This window comes from Mesoplodon bidens (assembly GCF_964165515.1).
Source record: "Mesoplodon bidens genome assembly, chromosome: 9".
NCBI classification, from domain to species: Eukaryota; Metazoa; Chordata; class Mammalia; order Artiodactyla; family Ziphiidae; genus Mesoplodon; species Mesoplodon bidens.
Genome location: NC_138166.1, coordinates 16,807,094 through 16,820,239, shown reverse-complemented (window position 1 = coordinate 16,820,239; position 13,146 = coordinate 16,807,094). Strand labels below are relative to the sequence as shown.

The window sequence follows — 13,146 nt, the reverse complement described above, 5'->3', positions numbered from 1 at the left end:
ATTTATCTGCTTTCAAAAACCAGAAGTTTAATAATGAACATTACCAAAAATCTAACTATAAAGCATATTGACAAATTTAGACTTATGGCTAGATAAAATTATTTTAAAAATGGAAGCACCAGAAAGATTTTCAGTCTAGGAGAGTATAAAAATATTATCAACCCTTAGGAATCTATACTTTAAGTATGTATTATATATAACAAATATTTGATATTCTTCAAAAAGATATGTAATTCTGTAGTATCTTAATATTCTGGCAGGTAAGAGAATTTAAGTAAAGGAATAAAGCTACAATACTCAAGGAGAGACTATTTTACAAGTTTTCTAGCTTTCTACTCCACACTAGAAAATCACCTCATATTCTTATACTAGACACTACCTGAAACAGCAATTCTAAAACCAGATCTAACTCAAAGTCTTACTTACACTTTCCCTTGGTTAAGTAGAAGTAAAAAAAGGAATCATCATTCTCCCTCTGTCCTTAACTGATGAACAGGTTTCAAGGGAAACAGTTATCTCTAGGCACTTACTTGAAACTAATTTAGGATACAGATTTCAAACCTTCTTCCACTCCACCTCTTGCAAAATCAAGAATGCATTTAGTTATGGGAGCAAATGGAGCTAAAAGCAAAGGAAAACATAGCAGCTTGCCCATTACTAATTTTGTTTGGGCTCACTGAATGCTGATTTCCACCTTGCCCAATTTCAATATTTGTTTTTTAAATACCTTAATTATAGAAATTTTCTTCAACATATATCTCAAGAAATTAATACATTACAAACTGAGAGAGAAAATTTAATTTGGTTTTATTAGTCATTTTGAATAAATACTCAGGCAATTATGAAAAAAATTTTTTCAAAGCTCCAATAAAAGTTATTCATATACTTAAGTTGAAAGAATAAATACACTTTTTATTATTTTGAATCTTAATTTTGGATTTTATGATTTTATGATGATCCGGAATCTCTCTGTCCAATTTAAGAGCAGGTAGAAAGTAAGCACATACTTAGGCCTCCTTTTACTATGTAACTGTGTTGCTGTTTTCTTTTCCTCTGGACTCTTTGAGAGATCATCTCCTCCTGGTAGCTCAGGGGGCAGTGGTAAATCAGCAAGTAAACATCGTAGTTTCTTTTCTACTTCTTTTTTAACTGCTTTTACTGAAATATTTCCTCGTAAGCTAAAAAGAAAGGAGTCAGACAAATAAAACACAAAAATTTATTTCATCGAGAAATAAAAATGCATTTATATAGCACACAATGGCAAAAGACTAAACTGAGTTTCTTTACTTTCCAGCTAAAATAATATACTATATTCAACTGCAAAAATATAAAATTTGGGGGCAAAAATGATACAGAATTAGATAAACACTAAGGAAATCTGAACAAAGTATGGACTTTAGTTACTAATAATGTATGAATATTGGTTCATTAATTGTAACAAATGTATCATACTAATAATGCTAGATGTTAATAATGAAGAAACTGAATGGAGGGTATATGGGAACCCTCTGTAATATCATTATAACTTTTTTGTAAATCTAAAACTGTTCTAAAATATAGTCTATTTTTTAAAAAGATGTAGAATTACTATAAAACTGTAAATTAAAACTGAAAGTCAACTAGTCATGCTTTATGGGAAAATTCATTAGTTTTATAATAGCATTTGGTTTGAGTCTGGTAGAGAGACAAAAAGCTATTTTGTTGTAAGAAATGAATAAACCACATGCTATTATTTATCTGCTCCATTTAAATAACTACAAAGAACAAATTTAGCTTCATCCCTTTTCAGAATTAATTTTTCCTGAATTGGACAATGATTCTTTAAAAATTTTTTTAAGGCTCTAGCTTATCAGAATTACAGGTGAAAATTAAGCTCAGTTAGTTTTATACTTTTTTGAATGTATTAAGAGCTCTGATTTTTTAAACTATATCTTAACCTGGTAATTGATTATTTTAAACCTCCCAGACACTACAAAATCTGTTTAACAATATAACATGTTGAAAGAGAATATTATAATGATAATAAAATTTGGACTTCACATACTTTCATAGCAGTTATGAGTCCCAGAATTAAAAACTAGTGAAACTACACTGCTGTGGTCAGAAGCTACTAATGATGTTAACAATATAAATCATTTCATTTTAATTATAACTTCTCCTACTCATGTTGGACTTTAATATTATTGTACAATACACAGTCTTTTAATATCATCTGATAAAAACTATTTATCAATAAAATTGTGACTTTTCTTCACAACCCCGTGTTACTAGAAAGTAATCTTCAATAGGGAAAACAAGCTCAAAGGGAAATTGGATTGCAGTTTTATTTTTATACTAATGGTGTCATATAGCCCACTTTTCAGTTTTCATGTCCCTCCATTCAACAAATATTCATTATACACGTCTATGTGCTACGTATTACATAGGCACTATAGTTTAACAACAAAAACAATTCACAAATACATTAAGATACATACAGTTCCTCTCAGAAAGGAGGTTACAGTCTTTTGGAGGACATCAGAAAGCAGCAGGATAAAGTACTGTACAGACTAATTTCCAGAGTACTATGGTACTAAAGGGTAGCTAACTCAGGACTGAAAGACAGTAAAAGCTTCTTTCTAGAAAAGGTACCACTTGAACTCTGTCTGAAAATAATTCTATTTAAAATAATTTATTTAGAGAACTGTAGTCTCTAACTTGTAATTAGAACTCAGTCCAAAATTTGCATTTGTCCAAAAATTCAAATCAATGGGGGGGGGGAGACTAGAAGTCTTAATTTTACTTATAATTTAACATTTAAAAGACTGCCTATATTCAAATATATCATTATATGAACTACCAAAGTCAGCAAGGCTCCCAGACTTAAGAGAAATGAAATATTAGTTTCCAAAAATAACACTACATAATTAAAAACATTATATTTTCACTGAATACCTGCAATAACCAAATAGGGTATGTGATGAGTTTTTTAAAGTCTCCATATACTACAAAAACAAAAAACAACAAAATGCCTTAACCAGAAATGTATAAGACCAAGAGAAGAAAATTAAAACATATGGCTGATGAACATAAAACTAGACCAGAATGAATGAAAAGAAATGATGTTTTCATATGGGAAACTGTAATCCTGTAAATCTGTCAGTCTCCAAATTAATCATTGCATTTAACCAAGTCCCAAACAAAAATCAAGCAAGACAAGCCAAATGATCATAAAATCTGTCTAAGAATAAAGGCAAAAAATGCCAACACTGGGCCCAAGTTCATTCATAGCAGTGCTGAAGTTGAGGCTGAATGGCCGGGTTATTCACTAACCAGTAATTTACTCCATCCCTTTACTTTTACATTACCTGCCTACTCCTATAATAGAAATCTGACTTTGAGAGCCAACATACTATGCACCTAAAGAAGTTAAAACAAAAAGGTATTGGCAAAGAAATAATAAAACATGTTAATAGAAAATAGAGTCCAGAAACACACAGATATCTATAAGAATTTTTATATATGGCACCACAAATCAGTGAGATAGATTATTCAATAAATGACATTAGCAACAACTGATCTATTAGTCCATGGGGTGATGCGGGAGAGCACATAATCAGACCATGTCTTTCTTCTACATGTAATAACCAAAAACAAATTTCTGTGAGATGTGAGTTAACTTTTAAAAATGTTTTAAACCTCTAAGTTTTAAAGGAAAAATTATAGATCCAACTACATTCAAAACGACAAACACCCATGTAGCCAAAAACAAAAATAAGTCTCAAAGACAAGCAACAGGCTGTGAGAGGCACAGGTCAAGATCCCTAACATAAGCAGTACCTATAAATCAATTAGAAAAAGGATAATAATCTTAAGGAAAAGTCAGTATAAAACATGAACAAGCAATTCACTGAAAAAAAAAGCTAACAAGTGTTTAGAAAGATGCTATATCTCAAAAACCAGAAAAATGCAAAATTAATCACATATTTTGAAGACTTTCAACATTTCAAAATTGGCAATATTTAGTGTTAGTTGAAGCAATTTCATATACTTGGGTGCATAAATTGGTACACAATCTTACTAAGATACAATTTGGCAGTTTCCATCAAATTTTTAAATGTGGGTATTTTGACCTCACAACTATCCTATAAAAATTGCTCACATGTACATAAAATATTAATGTATAAGGAGAATTTAATAGCAAACAATTATAAATCTAAGTATCCATTAACCAACAGAATAGTTAATAAGGGAGTGATGCATCCACTTCCATGTATAGGAATATTGAACCTATCTCCACCAACCTGGGAAGATCTCCAACACATTAAATTAAAAAAAAAAAAAAGAAGTGAAGGAATATTATGCATGGTATGATCCTAATTATTTTTAAATGATTTATTAAATGTAAACATATAGTTAACAGTCTATCTTATGATTTTCGGAGGGTAATGGATTCCAGGGCTGGGAGAGAAGCAAAGTTCAAAGTAAGCCTAAAAGATATTGTTTGGCTAGGAAGCAAGGAAGCGCTCAAAAATAAAATGAGTCATATCAAAAGGACAAAGGAGGTAGCATAAAGGAGTTCCCACTGGCCAAATTTCAGACAATCAAATTTGGAGCATCAAAAAGAAGAGTGGCTCAATGTTCATTGCAGCTCTATTTACAAGACAGGACATGGAAGCAACCTAAGTGTCCACTGACAGAGGAACGGATAAAGAAGATGTGGCACATATATACAATGGAATATTACTCAGCCATAAAAAGAAACGAAATTGAGTTATTTGTAGTAAGGTGGATAGACTGAGAGTGTGTCATACAGAGTGAAGTAAGTCAGAAAGAGAAAAACAAATACTGTATGCCAACACATATATATGGAATCTAAAAAAGAAAAAAAAATGGTTCTGATGAACCTAGGGGCAGGACAGGAATAGAGATGCAGATGTAGAGAATGGACTTGAGGACACGGGGAGGGGGAAGGGTAAGCTGGGAAAAAGTGAGAGTGGCATGGACATATATACACTACCAAATGTAAAATAGTTGGCTAGTGGGAAGCAGCTGCACAGCGCAGGGAGATCAGCTCGGTGCTTTGTGACCACCTAGAAGGGTGGGATAGGGAGGGTGGGAGGGTGACGCAAGAGAGAGGGGATATGGGGACATATGTATACGTATAGCTGATTCACTTTGTTATAAAGCAGAAACTGACACACCACTGTAAAGCAATTATACTCCAATAAAGATGTTAAAATATATATATAATAAAATTATTTAAAAAAAGAAGAGTGGCTATAAGTGATGTTGAATCAATCTTTGGCCACACATGTCAGTAGTAGTACTCAGGAGTCTTAAAAATCTTCAATATGCTTGAAACACACAAACACTTTCAAAGCAAAAAGAGCAAAGACACAATAAAAGAGAAAAGACAGAAAAGAAGGTGGGTCAAAAAAATTTTTTTAATGGCCAAGTATGAAATGTGCCACCATCTTGTTAAAAACAGACGCACAAAGAATATCCTACTTAATAAGCAGTCACCTGGTCACATCCTGAGTTCTTAAAAACATCACCACTAAAAATTTACCCCTGAAGCACATATGAAAAATAAAGTAGAGAACAACCAGTCTCACTGGTCCAGAATCACTAGATTCTCAGCAACTGGTTTATTCTCACTAATGAAGTGACTCAATTCTGCATTCATGCCTCTCTGTCTTGGACAGCCCATTGAAGGACTCATCAAAATTACAAATCACTACTGTTATGACCCTTTGGTGTTCCCAGAGAACAGTCAAACCTGCAAATATCACAATTAGAATACTATAACTGGATAACACCTGATCAAATTGGATGGGGTCCCTCAGCAACATTTTTGATTGTAGAAAAAAGATGCCTCAGAGGGCATGAAACACAGAAATTATATTCAATACTTTATTTTCTGTTTGTTTTAAATTATAAAATGGTCATAATGCTAGCCAAAGTGAGCACTTGAAAGACCTGCCCACATGGAACTTCTATCCACTTGTTTTCAAATTCTCAGATGTCAGCTAGGAAAACTGACCATATAGTTGCTTTTAAACAAAAAGGGGAAGGGGAGGGGAACAGCTATAATTTCTTCATAAAAATAAGAAAGAAAAAGGTTAAGTCAACTGGCAAATATCACACAACAGCATAAAGCTTCTATCCTAGCATACATTTGAGAAACATTCTTAGAACTGCATTTACATTTACTCTTACCTTCATCCTCTTAAAAATGTTTCAAAATAAAGTACAAGCCACACCCCCAACATTCACAGCAGAAATGTGTAAACAATTTAAAGGAAAGCATAAAAGCATAAACACATTTCCGTAATATGTAATTAATCTCTAACTGCAAAAAATTAAGTCAATAAAACACTAAAAAGTGATGTATTCATAAAGCCACCTAAAGTAATAAATTTATAAGGCCAATGAAAACACTTAGAATAACCAAGAGACATGCCATTATCAACCAGGACAGACTTTCTCATAAAATGTCCTGTCTCCGGTAGTATCACCAAGGAATACTCAGCCAAAGAAAATACCAACATTTCTAATTCTCAAATTCAAGCTGAAACATACATTGTATCCCATGACAATGGCAATTTTTACCTGGAATTCTTAGCATAAGCTATAATTTTTTCATACTACAAGCCATGTGCTTCATTTTAAGTTGTACACAATAAAGAAAATTAATTCACTTACTAACAGTCATTATAAAATTTTTTTGGTGGGGGTCAAATAATTTCTCATTTCAAACTTAGATTTTTTTTCTTTAAACAGTCACTGACAAAATTGTTTGCACTTACCTATCAGCATCTTTATCTTCAGGCAGCATGGGAGGCAAAGGTAAGGGTGGTAAGGTAGAGGTCACTAAAGCCACATGTTGTTGCTCCTTCTCCTTGGCTCCTATGCTTGGTGTAAGTGGTTTGGTTTTCTCTTTAAGAGATACTGGCTCCTCCTTTGTAACAGCAGATTTACCCTCCTTTCCAACTACAACTGCTTTCTTGGTGGCTTTATCTACAATCAAATTATTATCCACCTTTGTTACCTGAAGAGGTGGCTTTGTTTTTGCCTTGTCATTTTTTAAAGTTCCACCACTTGAGGGAGAAGGTGCATGCTCAATTTTAAGTTTCTTCACATCCTTCACGTGGTTGGTTTGTGATGCACTGGCACCAGTTTCTGTGTTCCCCTTGGTAGGTGTAGAAGTGTTTGAAGCTTTGGCAGCTTTGGCAGCAGCCTCAGCAGCCTTAGCTGCTTCTGCAGCTTTCGCTGCCTCTGCAGCTCGTGCTGCCTCTGCAGCTCGTGCTTTTTTATTCTTGTTCAATTCAGCTGCCAGGCTACTCTTCAGAGTTAGTGTGCTAGGAGAAATGCTAGAATGACGACTTCTGGATCTAGACAATCTGTGCCTGCTACGAGATCTTGAATGCCTAGATGAATATGGGCTTCTGCTTCGGGATTTGGCAGACCGTCTGGTGGAAGATAATTAAGGTTTAGTCAGTAACTCAGAAAAGTTCAGTTTGAAGTGTACAAAAACTCCTAACTTGAGCCTGTGAAATGAAATAGAAATTACTTAATTTCAAAATCATAATATAGTTTTTGTGAGAGAATTTTTAAAAAGCAGAAAGTGCTTTTAAGTAGAATATTAACTGCTGGTTGTACTTTTCCTGACAATAGACTCAATGCTTGATCTCAGTCTGGCCTACAAATGCTCAAAGATGAGGCTGGATGAAAGTAGATCTCTATGAACAGAAGTACTGTAAGAATGAGGAGGAAACACTATGACGAGGCACTACTATTGCTGTCTCAAGAAAACAGAAGCAGTCAGCAAGGAAACCACCAATGACAGAAGTAGCAGGGTGAAGTCTGGCCAAACTTTTACCAGGGAGACAATTTCTACAACTCAAAAGCTCCCCATGCATAAGTTCAGGAGTAAGTAGTGCTCCGTCTACACCAAGGGTGAAAAAAACGAAACCTGTCATTAGGCAGTAAGAAAAAGTCTAAATCTTGGGAACTCTCTAACAATGACTGTTCATTTCACTTCTCAAAAATCACTGGAAAACACAAAAAGTAACATATATTCAAAAGTATGGTGGCAACCAAAGTGTCTATGAAACAAATGCAGCACAGCACCAAGAGAAATGAAGCTGAGCTTTTCAAATCCACACCTTATCAAAACTTTTAAAAAATATAAGACCACGGCACTATTAGAGTACTTTGACATATTTGATATGGTTCACTTAATGCTCACATCAACCCCAGTAAAGTATTTGCAGTTTGTAGATAAAACTTGAATCTAAACTACTACCTGAAGTCAAATCCCAATCTCATCAGTAGCTGTACTGGTTATTATCTTACTGCCACTACCCCATCCCTCCAGTACTCTTCTGCCCTACCCTGTGCCCAAAGGAGGCTGACCTCAACAGATGCATCTTCTGGGTTCCAGTGCTATCCATCACTGGCAGATCAGAAGGCAGCGAAAAGCTGGATTATTGCTTTCCAGCTCCCTCCTTCCTACTGGTCACATTTTGTGGCAGAAGCTCTGTCCCTCTACCACCTTGGCTCCTGTCAGGCACCGCCTTCTCCACAGCTCTCACCAGGCTCTAATAACACTATATTTTCCTTGCCCCTTCGAGCTTCCCTCTGTAACTAACGAAAACATCCCTTGCCAGTTTTCTCAATCCACCTCTATCTCTATAGTCCTCCATTAAAGTTTCTTAAACCATCTGAGTTGGATTCTGTTACCTTCTAGAACCTAACTGTATGCCAGATCTTAAACCCAGATCTTTTGATTCTAAAGTAGGCAGAGTCACATTCAACACATTAACACACTACCATGGAGATAGTTCTTATTGAAATTTTGTATGGGGATTTGGTAAATGAAGCAAAGAGATTCCTAAGAACCCATAATTAAAGTGGGAAGAGAAAAGGGAGAACTAAAAATTTTTGTTTATATTTGGCATTAATATATTATGTAATATATACATATATATTATCCAATACATTTTACAATTCTAGTATGAAGAAAAACTGATGGTTAGATTTAGGATAAACTCAAATACAAATTCAACCTCTCCCTCATTCTTTCAGAAATATTTCAAAATGTACATAGGGCCAATTAGTGTTCAGCACTGAGCTAGTGTTTCAAACCCCATACTTTACATAAAGTATTTATGTAACATTATTTTAAGTTAACAGGAACACTGGTTTAGTAAACATTTTAATCTAATGCTTAACATTAAATATTCATATACATCAATCATTAAAATCATCAATGAGCTTACAACTATTCATGGAAATGAGAGGAAATGTTTAGCTAAATATAAAGTAATAAGTTGGTTGTAAAATATCTTGGATAACTTTAATATAGGAACAAAAAGTGTCGTAATATGAAACACTTGGCCACACTTTTAATTTCCTTTGCCTTCAGAATCTTGGACCTCAAAATAAGTCTGCTATGTCAAGTTTCTATCCCCTGATCAGATAATAATGAGAAGTAGAAAGGTACATAGCATGAGAAAGCAAAGAGACTGTAGTCTCATCAGAGGTAACAGCACAGAACTTTTCTTAAATTAACTTTCCCACACTAGCAAGATTCTGGTCATCAGCTTCATAAAACACAGAAATTATATTTAACTAAGAAATTTATAATCAGTAAACTTTACTTAAGAAAACAGATACAAAGATAAAATCCCAACACAATTAACTCCTCTGGCCTATTAAATTCTTATTCTCTTCTGCACAGAATCTAGATAAGGAAGTTATCAGTAAAGACAAAAATTTTTGACCTATAAAATACATATTTCAGAAATGACATTTTTATGGTATTTGATCCCTAAACCAACTGAAATTCTTCTAGACACACACTCCATTCTTCTCCAATTTTTCTATTTCTCTTCAGAAGTTCCTTAACTTTTCAAATTTCCTGCCCTAGTAAACTTGTATTCTCTCAGGTATTACATATTTGCTAATCAATTTCAATTACATATTTACTATTTATAACAAACATATTTTGAGGATCTAAAATTAAATAAAAACACAAAACTCAAGTTTAGGTTATTTTTACTAATGATCTAACACTTCAGCCATACAAAGTTATGAGAGTAAGAGAGAAGTGGATCTCTAAGACTACATAATGAATTATGTCATGTCTTATAAAAAGAACTTAAATGGATAGGAGATAGCACATCTTTGTTTTATAGGTAAGATTTCTCTTCTTTTTAAAAATGTTTTTTCTAATATTTCTGTGCTGTAAAATTTACAGTGACCATATATTAGCTGTTTCTTGTTTGTTTTTAATGTTTTTAAGATGTTACAGAATCACGGGGCTTCCCTGGTGGCGCAGTGGTTAAGAATCTGCCTGCCAATGCAGGGGACACAGGTTCAAGCCCTGGCCCGGGAAGATCCCACATGCTGCGGAGCAACTAAGCCCATGCGCCACAACTACTGAGCCTGCACTCTAGAGCCCGCGAGCCACAACTACTGCAGCTGCATGCCACAACTACTGAAGCCCACATGCCTAGAGCCCGTGTTCCGCAACAAGAGAAGCCACCACAATGAGAAGCCTGCACACCGCAATGAAGAGTAGCTCCCACTTGCCACAACTAGAGAAAGCCCGTGCACAGCAACAAAGACCCAACACAGCCATAAATAAATAAATTTTTTAATTAAAAAAAAAAAGAAGTTACAGAATCTTTTTAGAAGCTTTCCCAAATTCATACAACTCAAATCAGAACCAGGGGGCTTCCCTGGTGGCACAGTGGTTAAGAATCCGCCTGCCAATGAAGGAGACACAGGTTCGAGCCCTGGTCCAGGAATACTCCACATGCCACAGAGCAACTAAGCCCGTGTGCCACAACTACTGAGCCTGTGTGCCACAACTACCGAGCCTGCGTGCCACAACTACTGAAGCCGGCACACCTAGAGCCTGTGCTCTACAACAAGAGAAGCCACCACAATGAGAAGCCTGCGCAGTGCAACGAAGAGTAGCCCCCACTCGCCGCAACTAGAGAAAGCCTGCGCCCAGCAATGAAAACCCAATGCAGCCAAATATAAATAATAGATAAATTTATTAAAAAAAAAAAAAAAAGCAGAACCAGGATAAAAAGCCAGTATCTAAAACCCAACTGGTTAGTGCTCACTGTTAATTCGGTTAGTGTTCCTTAGAGAGAGAGCATGGTGTACTGTTCACTCAACTATATCACACAATCTCTCCAAGAGCCCAGGTCTTCTGCAATTGTGCCTAATAAGCAAACATTGATTCTTAAAATTTTTACTATAATAATATTCAATCCCTCATTATATAAAATAATATGTAACAGCAGTATCCAATAGAACTTTCTGGGATGGTGGAAACGTTCAATACATGTGATGTCTCCTATGGTAGTCACTATTCACAATATTTTTTAGCCTAATTTTTCTACCCTGCTTATTTCACATGCTAATAGTAGCTATGTCCATTCAAAAACTTGTTGCTAAGCCCCCCATAAAGGTATGAAAGTGCTTCCCATGCAAGGATGGTTCAACATACACAAATCAATAAATGTGATATACCACATTAATAAAATGAAGGATAAAAATCATATGAGTATCTCAACAGATGCAGAAAAAGCGTTTGATAAAATTCAACATCCTTTCACTATAAAAACAAAACATACGGTTACTAGAGGGGAAAGGGGGGAGGGATAAATTGGGAGATTGGGATTGACATATACACACTAATATATATATAAAACAGGTAACTAATAAGGACCTACTGTATAGCACAGGGAACTCTATTCAATACTCTGTAATGACCTACATGGGAAAAGAATCTAAAAAACAGTAGATATATGTGTATGTATAACTGATTCATTTTGCTGTACAGCAGAAACTAACACAATATTGTAAATCAACTATACTCCAATAAAAAAATTTTAATAAAATAAAATAAATAAAAATAAAAACTAAACAGATTGGGCACAGAAGGAACACACCTCAACACAATAAACACTATATAGGACAAGCCCACAGCTAATATTATACTCAACAGTGAAAAACTGAAAACTTTTCTCTAAGATCAGGAATAAGATAATGATGTCCACTCTTACAACTTTTATCCAACACAGTATTGGAAGTCCTAGCCAGAGCAATTAGGCAAGAAAAAGAAATAAAAGGTATCAAAATCAGAAAGTAAAAAGGAAAATGTTCTTTGTTTGCAGATGACATGAACTTACAGACAGAAAACCTTTAAAGACTCCACCAAACACCTGTTAGAATAAACAATTTCAGTAAAGTTACAGGATACAAAATCAGTATAAAAAATCAGTTGTGTTTCTATACACTAATGACAAACTATTGGAAAGACAAAGTAAGAAAACAATCCCATTTATAACAGTATCAAAAAGAATAAAGTACTTCAGAATAAATTTAACCAAAGAGGTGAAAGAAATTGAAACAGAAATATACGGAAAGATATTCCATGCTCATGGACTGGAAGAATTATTAAAATGTCCATACTACCCAAAGTAATCTACAAATTAAATGGAATCCCTATCAAAATTCCAGTGGCATTTTTCACAAAAATAGGAAAAAACCCTAAAATTCATATGGAACCACAAAAGACCCTGAACAGCAAGAGCAATCTTGAAAAAGAAGAACAGAGCTAGAGGCATCAACTTTCTGATTTCAAACTATATTACAAAGTTACCGTAATCAAAACAGTATGAGACATGGACCAATGGAACAAAATGGAGAGTCCATAAATAAACCCATGCACATATAGCCAATTAATTTTCTACAAAGGAGTCAAGAATATACAATGAGGAAAGGATGATCTCTTCAATAAATGGCATTGGAAAAGCTGGATAGTTATACGCAAAAGAATAAGACTGGGCCCCTATTTTATACCATATACAAAAATCAACTCAAAATGGATTAAAGACTTGAACATAAGATGTGAAACCATAAAACTCCTAGAAGAAAAAGAAGGGGGTAAACTCTTTGATACTGATCTTAGCAAAGGTTTATCAAAAGCAAAAATAAACAAGTGGGACTACATCAAACTAAAAAACTTATGCACAGGGCCTCCCTGGTGGCGCAGTGGTTGAGAGTCCGCCTGCCGATGCAGGGGATACGGGTTCGTGCCCCGGTCCGGGAGGATCCCATATGCCGCGGAGCGGCTGG

At 34.7% G+C, this 13,146-nt stretch overlaps 1 protein-coding gene across 2 annotated transcripts in view; it reads right to left on the bottom strand.

The window, feature by feature from the left end:
• The window catches only part of CDK13 (cyclin dependent kinase 13), a 112,079-nt gene that overhangs the window by 75,109 nt on the left and 23,824 nt on the right, over positions 1-13,146 (bottom strand). For both annotated transcript variants that reach the window (XM_081244907.1, XM_081244908.1), the window contains exons 2-3: positions 6,792-7,454; positions 1,008-1,178 (exon numbers count right to left, since the gene is read on the bottom strand). In XM_081244907.1, coding sequence (XP_081101033.1) covers positions 1,008-1,178; positions 6,792-7,454 — 834 coding nt within the window. The remainder of the gene's footprint in view (positions 1-1,007; positions 1,179-6,791; positions 7,455-13,146) is intronic.